This window comes from Anticarsia gemmatalis, chromosome 23 (assembly GCF_050436995.1).
Source record: "Anticarsia gemmatalis isolate Benzon Research Colony breed Stoneville strain chromosome 23, ilAntGemm2 primary, whole genome shotgun sequence".
Classification (NCBI taxonomy): domain Eukaryota; kingdom Metazoa; phylum Arthropoda; class Insecta; order Lepidoptera; family Erebidae; genus Anticarsia; species Anticarsia gemmatalis.
In genome coordinates this window covers 7,149,848-7,171,732 of record NC_134767.1, presented here as the reverse complement: position 1 = coordinate 7,171,732, position 21,885 = coordinate 7,149,848, and the positions used below count along the sequence as shown (strand labels likewise).

The 21,885-nt window shown below is 34.7% G+C and overlaps 5 protein-coding genes across 5 annotated transcripts in view; 2 read left to right on the top strand and 3 right to left on the bottom strand.

Moving 5' to 3' along the window:
* Nucleotides 1–21,885, bottom strand: part of SP2353 (EGF like, fibronectin type III and laminin G domains protein pikachurin) — a 198,208-nt gene that overhangs the window by 89,938 nt on the left and 86,385 nt on the right. The window lies entirely within an intron of this gene.
* LOC142983086 (alpha-N-acetylgalactosaminidase-like) lies at nucleotides 1,378–9,949 on the top strand. Its single transcript, XM_076129909.1, has 9 exons — nucleotides 1,378–1,684; nucleotides 2,204–2,378; nucleotides 3,472–3,646; nucleotides 4,077–4,174; nucleotides 4,679–4,840; nucleotides 5,367–5,561; nucleotides 6,494–6,658; nucleotides 7,044–7,116; nucleotides 8,182–9,949. The coding sequence occupies exons 1-9, from the start codon at nucleotides 1,518–1,520 to the stop codon at nucleotides 8,211–8,213; spliced, it is 1,242 nt and encodes a 413-aa protein (XP_075986024.1). The 5' UTR covers nucleotides 1,378–1,517; the 3' UTR covers nucleotides 8,214–9,949.
* On the top strand, nucleotides 10,453–12,515 carry LOC142983139 (iripin-3-like). Its single transcript, XM_076130003.1, has 2 exons — nucleotides 10,453–11,454; nucleotides 11,868–12,515. The coding sequence occupies exons 1-2, from the start codon at nucleotides 10,463–10,465 to the stop codon at nucleotides 12,133–12,135; spliced, it is 1,260 nt and encodes a 419-aa protein (XP_075986118.1). The 5' UTR covers nucleotides 10,453–10,462; the 3' UTR covers nucleotides 12,136–12,515.
* On the bottom strand, nucleotides 12,560–14,851 carry LOC142983002 (uncharacterized). The gene is made up of 2 exons (XM_076129762.1): nucleotides 13,704–14,851; nucleotides 12,560–12,800 (listed from the first exon to the last, which is right to left on the bottom strand). Exons 1-2 carry the CDS (start codon nucleotides 14,681–14,683, stop codon nucleotides 12,560–12,562), a joined length of 1,221 nt encoding a protein of 406 aa, XP_075985877.1. The 5' UTR covers nucleotides 14,684–14,851.
* LOC142983001 (uncharacterized) lies at nucleotides 15,477–21,817 on the bottom strand. The gene is made up of 4 exons (XM_076129761.1): nucleotides 20,856–21,817; nucleotides 20,020–20,261; nucleotides 17,164–18,121; nucleotides 15,477–16,259 (listed from the first exon to the last, which is right to left on the bottom strand). Exons 1-4 carry the CDS (start codon nucleotides 21,815–21,817, stop codon nucleotides 16,019–16,021), a joined length of 2,403 nt encoding a protein of 800 aa, XP_075985876.1. The 3' UTR covers nucleotides 15,477–16,018.

Below are 21,885 nucleotides of genomic sequence, written 5' to 3'. Positions count from 1 at the left end.
CGGTTAGAAATTGTTTCATTATAAGATAAAGTTAATTACTATTACTTATATACTTACCTACATAAAATTTAATTATATTTAGGAACAACATATGATTTCCTAGTATTTGAATTGGACATTTTTAAAAGTATTTAGGAATAATTTCAACGCATTGAGCGCGCGACCGCAAGCGGACTGTGTGAGCCACACTGAGCAAGTGTAGAGTGACGTCACACCGTCACCGAGAGCTAGCGTCGTGCGGTTTCAACTTGTTTTACTTATAAATCGAAAACTAATTGACGTATCGAAGTGATTCTTTCACCAGTATTTTTTATTTTTAAACGTGAATATGGAGTGCTAAAAATCAAAATTAGGTAACATTCTCCATTGGACACGCTTGGTTTTATTATTGGGATAAAAATCTGGTTTTCTGCCGGTACTGTTTGGTTACGTCGATTAGATTTTTTGCAACCTACATAGGTATATTATTAACTACCTAGGTTACCTAAGGTTCTAAGTTTTAAATAAACGTCACCTAAAAATCCCTTGTCTCACCATGTCGCCAATGAACACTAAGCCTTCTAAGATAAAAACCACTGTACCTTATTACCATCTATGTGATACGTGTAAGATCCATAATATCCATACTAATATTATAAATGCGACAGTAACTCTGTCTGTCTGTCTGCCTGCTACTCAATCACGCCTAAACTACTATACTTTGATACCCGAGAAAGGACATAGGCTATATATCATCACGCTACGACCGAAAGGAGCGGAGTACCAGTAATTACATTACAAAAACGGGGAAAAATTTCACCCATTCTCTCTTATCGCGCAACTTCGCTTGCGTCCAGCAAGCGAAGCTGCGCGGGTCAGCTAGTTGCATATAAACACGAAAAGTATTGCAACAAGATCTTAATATTTACGTGCCAGCGTTATGCTCATTTCAGAAGGCAATTAAGCTGAACAATGTTGGTAACTTTGCTGTTAACTTCAACAGTCGTTATTAGAAACACCTATAGTTAGAGCGTTTTTAAACGACTTTACGTTTCCTAACAAAATATTTACATTTTACTATTCAATGTTTTTAAAGTTTGACAGTAAGGTAGGTATTTTGTTTTGGAAAAGAAGCGTTTCCCGCACGTCGAAATGTCTGTGACAGTCACGTTGCAATAAAATTATGCTATCTCTTTTTAACTTACTACTTTAAGGTATGTCTATTTCGCTCACACAACAAAGTACAAAATGTCTACAAGTATAGTCCAGTTAAATGAAACTTCAATTCCTGCAGTATATTTCTAACAGTATCACTGACCATTGCAAGTTAGTCGTATTATATTTTGACATGCCGTATTTCGCTTGTAAACAAACATTAAAATAAACAAATAAAAACTGACATTTTATGCGAACCGGCGCGGATTGTAGTGTGTGGCAAGAAAACGTCATTATTTTACTAATTATTATGAACGTACAACATTCACTTCTATTTTGCATTAAGTCGCGTACGATACGATTTGAAGAAAATTCTTGTTAAAATGTTCGGTATTCGTATTGTGTTTTCTCTATTGTTTTTCACATTTATATTGGACCAAGTGGATGTTCTGGAGAATGGCTTAGCTCGTACGCCTCCCATGGGATGGATGTCATGGGGCTACTACATGTGCGGCGTTGAATGTGAAAAAGGCAACGACAAATGCCTGAAGTAAGCATTCCTTTTAATTTCCTCACAATTTTCTCGAAGAAATGAAAATGATCGTGCCACGCTTCTTGTGAAAAATATTTTTAATAATACATTCTTTACGTTAAAGCTTTTTATTTGACTCTTATTCTGAACGAAGATATGCTGCAATGAAAAAGATAATAGTTGTGTTCTTTGAGAGAAAATATCTTCAATATAATTTCCTTTTTCATTTACCGGTGTCAGTAATGTTATCTTTCTTAACACTGAAAGAAAATAGTGACCATTCTTTAACAACTATTATCTAATTCTTTCAAATAGTAGTGAGAAGAAGAAGTCTTATTTGTTAAAAACATTACTAATCTGATGGATTAACTATGTTTTGTTAATATACACTGTTACTTTGGCTGTGGCTCCTCCGACAAGACTATTATAATGAAAAATTTTTTCAAGACTTACTTAAGTTGCTATTTACTGATCCTGAGCCAATCTCAATAGATCAATCTCAAAACATAGGCTGATACTCACTATTTATTTTTTCAGTGAGAAACTAATAATGTCAGTAGCAGACACCTTCTATGAGCAAGGCTATCAAGAGGCTGGGTTTGAGTACATAATTATTGATGACTGCTGGGCTGAGAGACACAGAAGCAAGCGAGGACAGCTAATACCAGATAAAAAAAGGTTTCCTAGAGGAATGAAGTTTCTCGCTGAATATGTTAGTATGACATAACTGGTTCATTGGGTTTATTCCTATCTGCCACCCGTGAGCTTGCCACCGGGTGGTGGTTGTCACTGATAGCGTTTACCACCCCTGTGGTCAATAGTAAGCAAGCTCAGGGGTGGCAGATGGGAAGAAACCAATCATTGCATAATTAATGACTAATATTATATCGTAAGTAAACTGTAAAAGCTTTAGGGACCATAGAGATTTTAAATTATAATTTCTATAGGTTTTCTGATCCGATTTGGATCGGACCATTCAAATGTTTTATGTTAAGTTTAAAAATCTCAGTTTTTCATCCATGTTCAAGTTCTTTAGGGACTAGAGCAATATACCTCTTTAGCTCTCAAACCGGATAGCTGTATTGTATTATTACTAGAAATATATTCACATTAGAGTCTCAAAATCATGTGATAAATGAACAAATAAATCAAGACCTGGAATCTTAAGAAAACATGTTATTTTTGGCTCAACTCATGTACATTCACTTAGCAAATAATAGTAAAAATAATAATTATCTTATGTTAATATCTTGTTGGTTCAGTCTGTATCAATTTTGTTTTGTTTTGTTTCACCTGTTTAATGTATTCTTGACTTGTTAATGTAGTAATTAAAACTTTTATTAGTTCATAAATGGTCTTAATTATGTGCTAACTTGCAACTAGAAAACTGATTTACTATGAAACTTGAGTTATTGATTTTGCACCTTACTATTATAGTCATATAGTATTCTTATAGTTTCTTCACCATAATATGTAGTTTCTTCACCAAAAGTAACAGCCAAAGTTGTGGGTATTCCCAGAAACAGAGACAAAAGAAAAAGACAGAGTAAAAAAAACATTTGTGTGATGAGCATTAGTAATATGAGTATCTGTTTTGAACTTGGTTGTTAATTTATCTATATTAGTATGTATTTAGAAATATATTCCTATATATTATTTGTCTAATGATACATGTATTTATTTATAGGTATTCAACAGTTAACAGTTAAACCTAAAACAAAAAATAGCTGGATATTATATTCATGTTCATTATTGATTCAACTAAACTGATTTAATAATCAAAACGAAATTCCTTAACATTTCAGATACATGCCCGAGGTCTCAAGTTCGGTATGTACACCAACATAGCATCGATCACTTGCATGAAGTTCCCCGGCTCTAAAGGATACTTTGAAGTTGATGCCAAGACGTTTGCAGAATGGGATATTGACTATCTGAAGGTGGATGGATGTTTTGTGACAGAAAACTATCTTAAGACTGGTAAGTTTAAAGATGTTAGCTGCACTAATTTTACGAGAATAGCACTGATTCTCAGTACACTGACATTTAATGGTGACTGACTTTAATAAATCACAAAGTAAGTACACTTTAAGTTGTTAAATTTAATATTATTCAGTTCCATATGGGCATCAATTCAGACCGCCTCAGTGGAACAGTGGTTATAACTTGCGTCACGACGTTACGCTAGAAGGTCACAGGATCGATTCCCACGCTCAATATAATATATATTTAGTGGGATTCCGGGACAAGTCAGGTGTTTGTTTGTTTGCAAAAGACTCGGGAAACAAGAGCAATTCTTAGAGCGGGAATTATCTTTAAAAGAAATATATGGTGCCACTTACCTAAATAATTGAAGCGAATCCTGAGTACTCCTAAAAATGATTCAATCATCTTTCCAATTTGTTTTCAGCCTACATATCATTGGGCAAGTCTTTGAACGAGACAGGACGACCCATAGTGTACTCATGCAGTTGGCCGTACTACATAAAGTTCGTTCACGATAACGAGGTAAGAGATTCAATATGTTCTTATTTAATTTATCCAACTGATATATCCGTGTTCCATACCTTGCCTTTCTTCCAAGTATGTTGGAGTTGGCTTCCAGTATCGCCGGATAAAGCCTAATACCAGTATAGTATATTAACTGCACTTCTGCGCAGTGGTGATGAGCACGAGTATTTGTGTTGAGCCTAGTTGTCAATTTATCTATATACCTAAGTATATATTTAGAAGTATTTAAGTATGTTACAGTTATTTGGTTACCATAGTACAAGCTCTGCTTAGTTTTGAATCAAATGACCGTGTGTGAGTTGTCCATTAATATTTATTTACACGCGACTGCCTATCGGACCTGCATGACCGAGTTACGAGCCTATAAATCTCCAGCACGCATTTTTCAATATGATAGCTTTAAAACTTGAAAGTGTCTCTCTTCTTGGGGATCCTTTGGGATTGAAATGGGATGGAATTGGACAGCAGTGGTTTAAATCTACTTTTACTATTGTGTTTCAGCCAGACGTAGGAAAAGTAGCGAAGTACTGTAACTTATGGCGCAACTATCACGACGTGGTGATGTCGTGGACGTCGATCATGGGCGTCATACACTTCTACGTGGAGAACTATGAAAAGATCGCGCCGTACCATGGACCTGGGCGATGGAATGACCCGGATATGGTGAGAAATAGTGTATTTGAAGGCAGGCATATATGTAGCATAATAAAGGGAGAAGGATAATTCAGTATGACTGAAAGTACGTGAGTGTGAGATGTGTACGTATACGTATACGTGTGTACGAGTGTAGAGAGACACAGTGATTGACAGAGAGAGAAAGAAATCTAGGGGAGGCAGAGAGAGAGCAAGAGAGGTGATACTAGGAATAGATGAAGTCACTAGTTTGATGTAAAAAAAATGTAATACTTCATGTGAATGACCTGGTATTGGACCAGTTATGTAAGTAAAGTATCGAAGTATTACTAGGATTGGTAGAGAAATTGTGACAAAGTAGGAAATGAGACCTCAAGTTGCGGTGGGAGTTTTATGTTTTTAGGGAAACCTTGTATTGTTCGATTAATGACAACTAAATTTATTTATGTAATGGTTATTATTGAAACATGTGGTATACATTTTCCCGTATTATCAGATAATACAAAATTATATATATGGATTTAAATAATCACTGTTTTCTTTTCTCAATTTCCAGTTAATATTCGGTACAGGTGCACTAAGTAACGGTCAGACCCGCGTCCACATAGCCGTCTACGCGATGTGGTCAGCGCCGCTACTGCTCAGCTGTGATATGAACAAGATAACGCCGTATGAAAGGAAATTGTTACTGAATTTAAACCTTATGGCTATTGGCCAGGATAAACTTGGGATTATGGCTAAACCATATATGGTAGGTGTTGTTTTTTATTAACTCTTGCGCAATTGGTTGAACTGTGTGACTCAATTCAATAAAGTACGACACTTACTATTAGGTTGGAGAAAAAGTCTTTGCGCATTATAGTATGTATGAACTTGTAATAAAATCTTTTCTCTACACAAAAAAGCTCGATATTTCGGTACCTCACGAGCTCACTGAAACAAACCTTATGAACCGTGTACTCATTGATTTTATTACAAGTTCATACATATACAGGGTGTCCCAAAACTCAACGATAATCCGAGACAGGATGAAAGGCCAAGTCATACCGGTTATAGGAAAAATAAAAAAAAAATTCCATATCACTTAGTTCAGCAATAATAGACACTTTTCAAAAAAGTTGAAATTCCACACCCTTGGTCGCATTTTCAAGTCCTGTGATCACCAATGTCACAATTTCGCTGTGTTTTTTTGAATTTCGTGATCTTAATTAAATATGCTATTAATCGTATAACAAATTAATGCACAAAACATTGTTAATTTAATAAATAAAGGTTAAGTTTTAGTGAGTCATCTTTCTCAAAAATATCGTTAGTCAACTTTGTCGCTTCATACTGAAAAAAAAATGTACTACACTACCCTTGGCAAGTTATTTCAAAAGTTGGCGCATTTAATCAAGATTTCAAAATGGTATAATACTTGCCACTTTTCTTGCCATTAAAAATGTTATTTTTATTTGAACGAAGAGTATCCTCGCAAATGGATCGGACGCAGTGGTACAATTTTATGGCCTCCTCGTTCTCCCGATCTAAATCCAGTAGATATTTTTTACTGGGAATGCATAAAAGAAAAAGTATATTCGAAATCAATACAAAATCTATCAGAACTTCGCCAGAAATTTGACACAGCGTCAGAAGAAATAAATGCAAGGAATTTTGCTTGTACTTTATTTTCGTTTTTTACAGACAGACGGAGACGTGATAATATTCGTAAAGCCCCACCAACCGTTAAAAGGGAACGCGTACCCTGCGTTCTCGTTCGCGTACGTAAACTTGGACATATTTGAAAGAGATATCTACTTCTCACCAAAGATTTACGGACTTAATAATACAGATCCTTATACTATTTTGGTAAGTCTATTATTATAGTACGATAACTCAGTAGAGAGTCTTGTATGCAAGATTTGCGGCTGGCGGAGGTATGAAGTATATGAAATTTTGATCATCAATAATCCGCTGGGTTATTTAACTTGCAGTGGCCTGTTTAACAGAGATATTTTATCTTGAAGTTACTAAGAATTCTTTATTGTAATCTAGATAAATTATTGTACACGCGTTCTCTACGAATCACGAAAGTGTACAACCTCAGCTTCCTTACTCGACCGACCCGACAATATTTGAGAACTTCTTGACAGAAAAATCGGGAAACGAACCCTCATGATCAGTAGTCGAATACACTACCGACTGCGCCACAAGGGTAGTCTATTTGTTTAATAAAATATCATATTATTTTCAGAATGTGTTCACTGGAGTGTACATAAGAAATATGACAGCATTCGAGTCTATGAACATAAAAATACCTGGACATGGTAAATATGTTTAAAATATTTTATTATTATTTTCTACTACATTTTACCTGTGGCTCTGTTTGGATAAAGAAATAGAACAGTTTAACATGCCAAATAAGTACCTACTAATTATATTAAACGAAGACTGTCAGTCTGACTGATAAGTTTTGCCTAAATAGCTTGAACGATTTACCTAAAATTTTGTGCCGAGTCAAAGTATCTCGGGAATAAACGTAATGTTACATGTATATTATTATAGATTCAGTGGATTTATTTATTTTGAATTGATAAGGTACATGAAACAGAGTACATTTTAAGATATTTGGCCTCAAACCACAATAATTCATATGATCATTTTTTTAGTTTCATCCAAATTGGTTTAACAGTTTAGTTACATTTATATAACAGACACTTACTATAACAATTATTCTGGCATTTTGTCTTAATTACTCGTGTTCTATAAACCGTGTACAACTGTACATTGTAAACAAGTAGGTACTAAAGTTAATTGCGTTCAGCTAGATGTGTATTAATTGCTTAGATTCGTAGAAATCATAAGCAGTTATCGTATGACTACACACTTTACTGAGAATTGCTGTAGCTTATTCGAGGAAATTTTATTGTAATTATAAGCAGGTGTGATAAATTTAATTTGTTGATGAAAGCTTTTTCATATATCATTTACTGAAAATTACTGTGTTCTTTTCGAGGAAATATTGTTTTTGTAGCGGTTTCATGAATTAATTAACTTTATTTTACACCGTTTACTGAAAATTTATGTACCTGTTTCGAGAAAATATTGATATAACTCATAGTCAGTTGCACTCACCGGTCGGTATACGATCTGTGGGTTAAGTAACCATTAGCGCGGTCATTCCATAGACGGATGTATTTGAACTGAACGTCTCCGTGCTTCGGAGGGCACGTTGAAAGTCAGTTCCGGTTATTGTCAATTAAGATGACAATCGTTAAGCCATGTCAATGGCTGCTCGGGCGGCTTGGACAACTTTGACACTAGGTTGACCACTTAATAATATGATAAAATTAAATGAAATAAATACTAATTAGAGGTTTTTTTTGTTTCAGATGTAGTCTTGTACACGTTTTATCCACTATAGAAATTATTAAATAATTGTGATCTTATAGTTCCTAGTTAAGTAATAATAATAGAATAATTTATATGCTGTTTTGACCGGAGAGTCTCTAAGTTAATACTTGAATAACTATATGTACACCAAAGGGTGAGAAATTACTAATTTTAAATAACTCTCAAATGCTGCTAAGAAGCTAATTTATTTTTTGTTAGAGTTAAATAAAATTAAGTAAATAACTGCAAGCTAAGTGATTTAAAAAAGGTGCAATAGAAATATATTATAACCAAATAAAAATTTCAAAGATATGATTATAAGTTTTTTCTCTATCATCCTAGTGTACGCGTCAAGAACTTTGAAACTCGTACGAGGCGAATCGTACGTGCGTATAAGCACGTATACGTTGGATTCCAATCGATAGCGTATACGGGCGTATACGCTTTAACAGGCGTTGCTATATACATATCTATACTAATATTATAAAGCTGAAGAGTTTATTTGTTTGTTTGTTTGTTTGAACGCGCTAATCTCAGGAACTACTGGTCCGATTTGAAAAATTCTTTCAGTGTTAGATAGACCATTTATCGAGGAAGGTTATAGGCTATATATCATCACGGTACAACCAATAGGAGCAGAGTAGCAACAAAAAATGTTACAAAAACGGGGAAAATTTTGACCCATTCTCTTATGTGACGCAAGCGAAGTTGTGCGGGTCAGCTAGTGAGTGTATAAAAATTTCTATTGTCATTTTGATGGTCGATAAATAAGTATTGATTAGCTTAACATGAGGTATTCGTTTGCTGTCAATCACTTTATCCATCGGATAAGTTATCGGTTACTTTAGACAGTTAAACAGTATAATTGCTTTCATTTCACTCATAGTGGATATTTGTTTTTGTTTTTAGTCAATGAATAACGGCGCTTTTAGTTGCAAGGAAACGATGATTTGTTTTATTTGTATGTATGTTTTATTATATTATTTGTCAATAGATATGAAAGTGCAAGCATTTGTTTAGTATAATAGTCAATTAGTACTATTTATTATGATTTTAAGATTGTGCTATGAAAATAATGTTTTACCAAATTAACAATTAAAAATTGTATTATTGCAGGGGCTTTTTGGTGTATTTCTAAATGTTTTTAAATGTTCATAGAACATTGTGATCATTGATCTAAATATAACATAGTACTAAAGTTTAAATTATATTTTAAGTAACAAAAAAGTGTAAGATATAATATTATGTACATCTGTGTAAATCATTAACCAAATTAGTAAAAAATACATCATATCATAATAATTAGGTAGCTTTAATATTAAATTATATTTCTAAAGACCTTTTGTAACACAGTTGAATTAGGTACTAATCTGAAATACGAATTTCGCCACATTATTAATTGTTCATAACTTTTCGAGTAGAATGTTTTTAATATAATAGAATAGAATACGGGAATTAACGCGAATACGCATTTTAACTAGGAGTACCTGACGTTTTGGCGCAAGTTGCAATAGCCGTGGTCGCAGGCTGACTAAATAGACAGGCAGTCCAAGATTTAATGTGTGTTCGCGTCAATTCCCGTATTCTATTATATAATATGTAATTAACTATTGTTTTATTGCTTTGCAAATATGCTGCTCAGTTAGGTTTTTGTGTACTTAATAATGACATACAGGTATTATTTTATAATTTGAAGTATAGTATTTAAGTATGGGTACTTAGAAGTGTCATAATAATATGAATTGAAAATAATAAAATAATTCAATAAAATGTATACTAATGTATTTTAATTGTACCATTTCTAATTAGAATTTGATAATCCATGGTGAAATATTTTAGGACAATGTGAAGCCAATTGATATCCAGGCGGCCTTAATAAATTTGAGCCGGTTTTAAACTTTAATAACTTGATAAAGAAGACCTTTAAGCAACAATCAGACTATTTCAAACATTATTTGTTGACAGAGAAGTAAAGTATTTAAAATACAAACGGTTAACTAATCCGATCAAACCACCGTTCCCAAAACACAACATCAAACTCATATAACAAAAGTCCTTTTCAAACCGAACTCTAACGAAACTACCTTAATTGTTTCAAAACGTAATACTTATTAGCAAACCAATAACAATTAGCGGTAAACGGCAACCGTTTGAAGATAACAGCTACGACCACAAACACGCAATTAAGTATTTTCTAATGACACTGATAAACCTATCTTTTAAATGTGTGACCAAGTATATAAGAGAAAATGATTGAATTTAATAGTAGTTCATAGCAAAATGAGATTGCCCGTCGTTGTTATAGCCCTGTGCATTGCACATGGCGTTTATAGCCAAAATATATTAGGAGATTTGTTTGGAAATGTTTTCGGAGGTGGTAAAACCGACCCGTGTTCAAAAGACGTGACTGACAATTACCGCAAAGCACAAAATGATTTCTACAAAGCGTTATACGCAAAAGTTGCTGCCCGCAGTGATAATCATTTCGTCTTCTCACCATTCACGATATGGCTGTCTCTTTCTGCCTTAGCTGAAGGTGCTGATCCTTCAATCCAGAATGAGCTATTCACCTCTCTTTCTTTACCTCGGGAGAAGTGTATACGCAATAATTACTACGATATCGCGTTACATATTGAAGGGCCGGGCCGAGACGTCAGCCTTGACCGACGCCGTAGTTTGATCCTAGATGAAGGTTTGATGGTGAATCCCACTTGGGCGAAATTTGTCAAAGATTCTGGTCTATTAGATGTTGCGTTTGCTCCTATAAAGGCTAATCCTGACGCTACTTCCCAGCGTTTGAAACAGTTCTTGGCAACTCGATCTAACATTGTTTTGAGAGGCAATTCCGTCCTGTTGGATTCTTTGGACTACCATGGATTATGGACGACCGCTTTCGCTGATTCAAGCATCTACCGAGCTCCGTTCTTCAACGATATGGGTCAACAGATCGGAACAGTTGACATGATGAAGATAAAGAAACGAGTACGTTTAGCTCACGTTCCGTTTATGAGTACGAAGGTTGTAGAATTACCGGTTGGAGCTGACGGCAGGTACACCATGCTGATAGCCGTGAGCACTGGTAATAATATCTTGAAGAACGCGATCAATATGTTCTTGGGATCCATCTTTGAGATTTTCTCGGCGTTGCAATTGAGTGTCGTGCCTGTAGAGATCACTATTCCAAGGTTTGCGATGTCCTCGGAGTTCGATGTGAAACCTGCTTTAGAAGATGTTGGTATTACCCAGTTTTGGAGAGATCCTGCTGCTACTAGGTAAGTTATTTCACTCTTAGCTAATTTTGTTTTACATTTTTATCGTTTCTCTTGTAATATTGTCATACATTTACTGACACTTTATCTGCCGGATAGGTTATCCGACTTATCCATAAGCTTCGAAACTGGCCTTAATACTTTAATTTTGACTATAATATATTATCGTTGAATTTGAAAATACCGCCAACGAGCTTACTTTTCTTTTATTTTATAGTGAACATAATATTTTATGCGTTTACAGTTTTGGATGTTAGCGATTTGTACAAATAATATGTTTATAGAATCTTCGAGAGTTACAAAATAAAAGTCTTTATTACAAATGGTGTAATTTTAGTAGCAATAGGTATAAAAAACAGCAAGATAATACATTTTACTCTTCTGTTAAAATAACATCTATTTTCCGTTCATTGCAGCTACGTATCCCACCCACCGGCGATGCCAGGTGGTCTAATCCAGCGTGTCTCCGTAAAGTTAGACAGTAACGGAGTGGAACCCACTCCATCATCAGGCAAAGGTATATTCTCGGGCCTCGTCGACATGGCTACCAACACAGCGACTGGTATTGCGTCAGCAGTCGGCCATAATTTCATAGCTGATAGGCCTTTTATGTTTGCGCTGTTTGATACAAGGACTCACACTTGCTTGTTTGCTGGGGCTTTCTCTAGGCCACATGGACGTTAAATAGCTTGAATGTATCACAATTATATGTTAATACTAGGATGTTAAATGCGTTGAGAAAAAAACTTTAATAAAGGCATAAGAAGCCACACCCGATCGATATGTAAAGTTTTATTAAATTGTTTAAAATTAAATATGTTTTAGTTTTTATCTGTTTACACGACTGCGTGATACAATTGAAGTATATATGTATGCCAGCCTGTTGATGGGTGTTTATTTATTTTTGCATATCATCTTATAACTAAAACTATTGTTTGAATACTTTAATCCGCAACACATTTATATTTTAGGCAAGTTTATTTTATCCCAAAATCTGTACCAAATAAAACAACAATTCTTGAATCTTAATATAATATACGATTCATTTCAATAAAATACAAAAGAAAACATACAAAATTCACATTTATTGACCCCATCTACATAACACCTAACGATAAGTAGGTGTAGTAAACGCGACAGTCAACAAAGGCGTATAAGTTTCTGTATCAAGTAAGCCTATAAAGAACGGCTGGTTGGCTATGAAGTCTGTTCCTACTTCTGGAGCAAGTCCTGAATCAGTCTCAGGGGCTGGAACTTCTAGGGGTGGAGGTGCTATGCCGTATTTGTCCAGGGTTAACGTGGTCCGTTGAAGGTAGCTGCTGGGAAGTGCTGGAGGGCTTGATATGTACCTGGATTGAAATTATTTAAAGATTGTACAAGTTCAATTCTAAGTGCGGGATTGGTATAAAAAAAGTATTGGTAAATTATTTTGCTCTTACTTGTGGTTGGAGTCGTATTTAGTTATTGAATAATTTTCAAAGCAATGTCTTTTCCTAGAATTTAGCCCCTCCCCCGTTCGGGAGGAGACCCTTGCCCAGCAGTGGGACAGTAACGGATTGAAAATAAAATATTCTTGTTTATACAGTTTCAGGGCTTACAAAAACACTCCTTTTTCTAAAGGTATATTTGCTATTTACGTGTTACTAAGGCTAAAAAGTATTTGTGTGCTAAAATACATGCAAAAGCATTCAGCAAACAAATAAAATATAAATTTACTGATACAGTCTCAAATTTTAAATACACTAGTAGAATAGACATGAGCTTCTATTGACTAGCAGCACAAAAAAGCAAAACAAGCTTTATTTTCATCCACAAAACCAGATTTGTCGAACTAAATTTAAATTCGTGTTCGCGTCGCTAATAAAATCTTGCAAATCGATCGTGATTCTACTGATCCAGTTTATGTTATCGGGTTGAAGAGATATTCGTTACGCGTTCAGTATCGATGACAAAGCAATACGTGGGCTTTGTGCACCTAAATTAACGTTTGATTAAAATATAAATTACTGATGTCTGTGATATATTGTGATAGATTTTTAATTATATTTTGGCTTGAGTATAATTTAATGCTTTATGAGATAAGAGTTGTAGGATTAAACATTATTGATATACTTATTAATTAAGTAGGTATTGGAGGGACGAGTAACGAATGATCTACTCATATCGAATTAGCGACTGGATGGATGATATTTGTTAGTCCCGACAACATAATTACTTGTAACTACGCAGATAGAGAGAGTAAAAGAACTTACTGTGTTGCATCTGGGTCAGTCCAAAGGCTGTTCACTCCAAGGTCTTCAAGCACAGTCTTCAAATCCACCTGACCGGTGATTTCAACACGAGGTATCGCTATATCAATAGGCACCTTACTTTCCTTCAGCGAATCTAACAGTTCAAATATAACGTTATTCTTCATCTTAGCCACGGCTCTCGTCAGCTGTTTTGTATCCATGAAAATTGCAAAGAACATTGAATGACGGTTCTTGAAACCAATTGGCAGTTCCAAAACTTTTGCGTTCAAGCTTTTGAGGTAGGCCATTTTGGCGCGGCGTTTTACTCGCATTAGATCCACAGAACCGATTATTTCTCCTTCTGTATTGAAGAACGGAGATCGTTCTATAACAGCATCAGCGAATGCTGTAGCCCAGAGTGCGTTATAGTCGACAGCATTAAGGAGTACGGAATTTCCACTCAAGTCAAGTCTAGGCACGTCGGCTGCCATGACTCTTCTGATCTCGGATATCGTGACTTCGGGATTCGATTTAATCGGTGCTGTCAAAACATCTAGAAGATGATTCTTTGACACAAAGTCCAACCAGCCTGGATTGATAGACAAGCTATCATCAATGAGTAAAGCACGGGTTTCTACGTAACTAAAATCATGAGCTTGAATGGTTCTTGAAGTCGCTATTTTGTAGTACTTCTGTCGTAAACACCGATCATCTGGTAGATTTAGGAGTCTGAATAACTGTTTTTGCGTTTCTTCGTCGCCTCCCTCGGCTATTGCGGCCAACATGATCCAGATTGATGTGGGAGAGAATACGAAATTGACATTGCTGTGGAGAGCCACTGCTTTGTACGACAATACCAAGAGATGATATATCGACGTTTGGTAGTTAAATTTCAAACGAGGGATAACACAGTCTTCTTCTTCGAGTATTTCCAAAGGTATTTGTGCTTCGGTAATCCATAAAACAGCCGGTATTAATATTGTAAAGATAAGTAACTTCATGTTGACACAACCAAGTTTGATTCAGTTAAAACAAATACTAAGATTTTTGTCCAATATTTAGTTTATATAGATTAGTCGTTTATTCGTTTAAAATGATAATTTTGGGCTCTTTTTGTGTATCTTAATTGAAACAGTTTATAAGCATTATTTGAAGGCAAAAATACTACAATAAATTTGTATAAAATCAGACGATTTATAACGATTGTTGTAGGCTGCAGGGTAAAATGGTTATATTCGTATAAATTCCAGCATTCAGAAAAATACGACCTTGTTTTTTTAGCCACTAAGTGTTTTAATATGTTAATATTATTTATGATACGTGCTAATTAGATTGCTTTGTCTGTAGTCTTTTTAAAATAGTAGTACGCTGTTCTCATGGCGATGTAATAATGCTTTTAAACAGTAAAGCGATTTTTGGTTTTATTCGATAAACATAAAGTACCTACAGAAAAATTGTGTACATGTTTTCCACTGTAAATTACGACATGGGACTCATAAAAGGAAACCTGTCATTAGTGAGGTAAGTACATAGTAGATTTTCTTTTTTCGCGACAGAACCTTCGCCTAAATATTGCTGATACTGGTTTTGTAGTTGATCTCAAAATGTAGGTATTTGAAATTACTGATATAAAAAGGAACAACTTTAAGTGACAATTTATTAAAATACTAATGTTTATGTTGCATTTGCATACAAGTTAGACAATAAATTACCTTATTTATCGCATTTAAAATCAATACACGATCTACTTAGGTTAAGGTACCTAAATAAATAATTTGTAAGGAAAACAAAAGGAAAAAGTAATTGATATATTATGATATTAGTTCACATAAATAAGGCTTATTTACAAAGTTACTAATTATGAATTTTAGTTGGAATAGTGGAGTTGTAAATAGTGTTGCGTGTGGTAGGTAGGTACTAGATATAATATATTTACGAGTATTAACTTAAAGAACTTGATCTTTTATAGTTTTGTTAGATTTGTGTGAGAAATTCTCAAAGATGTAGTGTTTACGTTTTTTTTAGTTTCCTTTTTTTACTTGAATATCAAAGTTGATGAACCTGCTCGAAGGTTTTCGACTTACTCAAGAGAATTCATAGCTTTGACAACGATGACCAGGTATTGACATTGTCATGCAAGATAAAATTCCCTCACGGATGTTTCATTGATTAAATGTCCCTATTTAATACAAATTTACTCTGCGTTGATATTTTACATGTTCTGTTGAAATAATTTCAAATACAGGCAAAGAACTGTCATTTTTAGACTGACTTACAGTCTTAGTACAAAATACTCAAGTCTCACAAATTAATTTTTTCACCAATGAAAAAAACACTTAAAAAAAATAAGTAGGTTGAGTATACAAAGTCGCCATTAAACAAGTATATGTCTGAGAATCAAACAGTCCGAATAAGAACGGTCGATCCGCCACAAACTCGTTCCAATACTGCTCGTCTTCATTGCCGAAGGGATATGTGGGGTACTCAAACGGCGGTGGATGTACACCAACGTTGTTCATCGTTAATGTCGCTCGTTGGATGTAGCTGCTTGGTTGCGCTGGTGGCGTTGAAATGTGCCTGGGAAAAAGTAAATGTACGATGACCAAAGCTTCAAGGGACTTTTTGGTAGGTAGGTATTTCCCTCATGGTTTTCATAGTTTGAGATTTATTAAGTTGTGCTCTATCAGTAGACTAGACTAGTAAATATAACGTATTTTTAAGTACCTAGTGTTATGGTAATGTTTACAGTTATAGTGAAATTGCTTTTAATATCAAAGCGTCTGATTAAATTAGTAGTAGTAGTCTTTTTGTTAGTTTTTTAGTTTCTCAACATAATTGATTTATTTGTTCTGAGTTTTAATTCGAATAATAATCTCAGGAATGTGAATGGAACAATACAAAGTAACTTTATTTTGTTTCGAAAATCGAGAGTTGTAAATGTCTAGCAAATTTGAATATATTTTTGGAAATCATTAATTATCCGTTATAACTGCAATTTACAGTTTTAAACCTCATTAATGAAATAAACATTAAACGAACTCCCGGAAAAGTTGAATCGTTTCAGTACCGGCAGTTAATGAAATTAATCAGCAACAATTTGCCGGTTATATCATTATCCGCTCATTACACATCGATAACTGTTTTAATTGTATAATTACTAAATGACTCAATTTAGTTACAAAATACAGCATCATTTGCGTTATATCTCGAAATAGTTTAATTAAAACATCATCAATCAGAGAGACCTTTGAATAACAGTACTCTGCTCAAATTAACAGAATAAATCTACTGAAATATTTGGAGCAGACAAATAAAGGCTTCCGAAGCCGACCACGGAAAATAGTTCGATTATATCATAGCATTATGAGCCATATCTATTAGCCCAGTTACTGTAGACAGAAGCTCTAGGTTTAGAAGAAGAGAAGGGAAGCCTTTGTCCAGTAGAGGGACACGTTAAAAAAAAATAAAAACAACTACTAACCTCGTTACAATGAGATTCTTCCACAAGCTCTCAACTCCCATATCTTCCAATATATCCTTCATATCAATCTCAGAATGGATTACGAACCGAGGGATCGCCACATATATAGGCAAGTAGCTGTCCTGTAACGAAGCTAGCACTTCGGTCATCGTCTGGTTATTCAAGTTCAGAATGGAAGGCTCTACATTAGGATTTTTACCCACTACAACAGCAAAAATCATACTGTATTCTCCATTAACACCTATATCTAACTGTATAATTTTACAATTCAGGCCTTTAACGTATCCAATTTTGACCCTTCGTCTCATTTTCATAAGGTCCACAAAACCAACTTGTTTTCCCACTGGATTATAAAACGGTGCTTTTTCGACTACAGCATCGTTAAAAGCCGTCGTCCAAAGACCGTTGTAGTTCATATAGTCGCATAAAACTGAATTTCCTTGGAAATTAACTCCATGTACGTTTGAAGAAATAACCTGCTGGATTATATGAGTCGATGTTACTGGGTCACGCTTGATAGGAGCTTGTATCACTTGCAGCAATGAATTTCTTCGAACCAAGTTGTACCAGTTTTGGTTTATTCTTGCACCAGCATCGATTACTAATGCTCTGTTATGGATAGCACTGACGTATTTTGTTGAAGACACTCGCGTGGTTGCCAGTCGGTAAAACTTCTCTCGGGAGCAAAGATCGTCAGGTAAATTCAATAATTTGAACAGTTCCTTCTGTGTTCTTGGGTCTGTACCTTCTGCAACAGCTGCGATTGTTAACCACGTTGAATGTGGTGATAAAATTAAGTGATAATTTCCTCTAGGAGAGGCTGCTTTGTACAACTTTGCAGTAAAATCATCGAAGGCTTCCCGGAAAGCTTGAACCACATATCTTTCGTCAATGCATCGATCTTTGTACGCTTTTTCTAACTCCGTCTGGCAGGCACATGAAGTAATAAACAACAACACTATTAAGAACCTCATATTTTAGATAGTTAGAGCACAACTGTATTTTATTAGCATACAGAGGGCTTTTATAACATTAATGTGCTTCTGACCTTCCATTATGTTTGTATCGAAAAACAAATGCCAAATAAAACAATGTTTTGCCATTAGTGAATTAATTAGTAATATGTCTTATACGGGACAATATAAAAAAACACAGGACAGTTATAGATGCCGCAAAAAAATCAGAATATTTCGCTTATTACCAGTAATCTAGCGTCAATATTAATATTAAAATGCGATAATTTCGATACTGAGATAAGAACTTGTATGTTTGTTACTCGATCTAGCCTACATTACTAAACAGACTTTGATACAAAGATAGTTTATGACTTGATTTAGGGTAGTATACTTTTCATGCAGACAATGTCACTGACCAAAGCTAGTATGTACCGGTTTAAAACGTGGCTTCTAATATAAGAAAGGTTATTAAAGGTTAGTTGAATTACCTCTAATTACTTGCAATTACAGTTTTGTAATAGTCATTAACATATTAATTACGCAACATTAAAACGTGGAAAACATCGTAAAGAGAACTACACATAGAAATTAATATTATAATTGTAGGAATCCTCTATAATAGAAGTATGAGAATCTTGTATAAATGTGTGTTAATGAGGGATTACTTGCAGTAGTAACCTATTAGTAATAATAGTAACACCTTGTAGGGAGTCCACATTTTTGCAAATAAATATATTCTTATTCTTGATCAACTCAACTTCAAATCAACAATCAACTTATAACTCAATGGAGAAACGTCGATCAACTTTAAGCATCTCTTAAGTCCGACAACTTAGCAAAATTCCTTAGCATTCATGGTTTAACTAGATTATAGTTAATCGTTTTACGTACTCCCAAAAAGTTCAGTATCAGACAGGTTACCGTCAGCTGCATAAGTGCGGGTCAGTGATGGTCTAATACCGTAACTTTGTAAGCGTCCACCAGCCGTGAACCTAGGACAATAGACACTCCTTCTCACTTTAACGTGTATTGTAGCAACAGATATACTTTTCAGCAGCACTCAAAATTTGTACGATATTCCTTTTGTACAGCCGTAAGATTATTTTACACTAGCTGACCCGCGCAACTTCGCTTGCGTTACATAAGCGTTAAAAATTTTCCCCGTTTTTGTAACATTTTTCACTGGTACTCTGCTCCTATTGGTAGTAGCGTGATGATATATAGCCTATAACCTTCCTCGATAAATGGACTATCTAACACTGAAATAATTTTTCAAATCGGACCAGTAGTTCCTAAGATTAGCGCGTTCAAACAAACAAACAAACTCTTCAGCTTTATAATATTAGTATAGATTTGAATATAATATTGAGACTAAAAATAACAGAAATCCACCAAACAAACTAATAAATTGCATTTTTGTGGTGCAACAAAATAAAAATAATATGTGTATCAGATTTATGTCTTACAGATTTTATTAAAAGGTCGGGATCAATAACAAGATCAATTATTTTAATGTGCCATTTATTTAGTTAAATTGTCATTTGAATACGTATAAGCGTGTTTTTGTTATATGTATTTTTTATTCCTGTTTTAATAAGTACCTACGATATAATAGAATACTGGAATCAACGCGAACACGCATTTTATCTTAGAATGCCTTACGTTTTGGCTTATATTTGTGTGATCCACAATTCGTTGCGATCTTTCTTTTTTGTGTCTGATATTTGTATGTTTGGTTAAATCCCCATGAGGCAAGCATTGTTAATTTCTTGGAGAGTTTGTCTTAAAAAAACCGTGGATTCTTAGCACCGAGTTTTACAAGATGATGCTAGTCTTTTAGACCTTAGAATCAAAAGATAAGACAATAAAGGATTTTATCTTTATTTATTTAAAAACAGTTAATCCACATAAGTAGGTGTCATAAAAGCTGCAGCCATGATACAAGTGTACGTCTCCGCGTCAAACAATCCGAACACGAACGGTCTATTGGCAATGAACTCTGAATATCTGGGGTCAAAGCCTATCACGTCCAAGTTGGAGGGCGGTTCTATCGGTGGAGGAGGTTTGAGACCAGCCTGGTTCAGTGATAGAGTTGCTCGTTGTACGAAGTCACTTGGTAAGGCAGCTGGTTCTGATATGTTTCTGTGGAAAATTTGTTTGTTTACCGACTTCGAAAGGAAGAACATTATTTATTTCTTTAAGCTTTAGTAGTAGTGGTAAATAGGCGGACTTATACCCGGTTTCTGAGTACGTTAAGCAGTAGTTTATCTTTTCAATAGCGTTTTTTTGTATGAGTTTAAACGCTATTGTATAGATAAACTACCGCTAAATGTGGCCGCCTTGATGCATGTACCGGGGATTAATGCATCAAGGCGTTTTTTAGCAGTCAACCTTTGGTTATCATTTCGACTGCTTGTATCTTTTCGTTGTAAAATCTAAAGGTAAAAATATTAGTGTTTTATATAAATTTTATTACATACGTGAAAAAAGTATGCATATGGCTTAATTCGATTTAATCCTTTAATGTACCAAATCCGATTAAGCCATCAAATACATTTTATATTATGTTTTTAGTTAGATACCGGAATAATATTTTTAATTTGCATAATTATCTACTCGTTCTCTGACATTTCGTCACGGTTATATAATCTGTCTGAATAGTTAAGATCGAATATATCTTCAATTCTAAAAATACTAATCACCATTCAGATATAAACAAAATTATTTTTAACTTACCTAGTCCATGTAGACTCAGTCCATAAATTATCAACACCAAGACCGTCCAATAGCTTCTTTACATTAATCTCTGAGGTCAAATTCATACGAGGTATAGCGATGTTTATAAAATAACTTTCTTCGGCATTTCTTAAGAACTCATCTATATTTGAACCATCAATTAAATTAGGAGATGTTTGTACATTTTGAGTCTCCGGAATTATACCAAACACGATTCGATAGCTGTCGTTTTTCCCTACAGCCAATTCAATACCTACAGTATCCATACTTGGAATGTATCCCATCCTCACTCGCCGTTTCACTCTCATAAAATCAACTGATCCTAGTCTTTCTGCAGTAACACTGTAAAATGGTGCACGTTCTTCTATGGCATCTTCAAATGCTGTGCTCCAAAGACCTTCAAAGTCTACTTTATCAAGGAGAACGGAGTTCCCACTCATGTCCAGATGTGACAAATCAGCTGATGTCATTTGTTTCAAATTCTCCAAAGCTTTTTTAGGATCTTCTTTTAATGGTTCCGACACTACTTGAAGTAGGGAATGTTTAGAAATGTTCTCTTCAAATACTGGATTGATAGTTACATGGTTATCAATAGCTAATAAACGAGTACTAAGAATAGAAGCGTCATTATTTGAAGTAAACCGACTGACTGCTAGCTGGTAGAACTTGTTCCGATGGCATGGATCTTTCGGCAGCCCTAGTAGTTGCAATAACTTTTCTTGTTTAGCTTCTGTTGTGCCTTCTGCGATAGTGGCCAGTACGATCCAAATTGATAGTGGTGAATAAACAAAGTGGTTATTCTGTTCATATACATTTTTGGAGAGATGAGCGTTGAAACTGTCCACTGCATTCCGGTATTTCCGAATTAGTTCTTTATCAAAATCACATGATAACACTTCTGTGGCTCTTGCAACTTTTGCTGTGACGACACATACTGCAAGATTTAAAACTAATAACTTCATTTTAAACACGTCTGAGTACAGTTACGTAACGATGTACAACTAATATGCCTTTGGTTTTTACTTTAGTA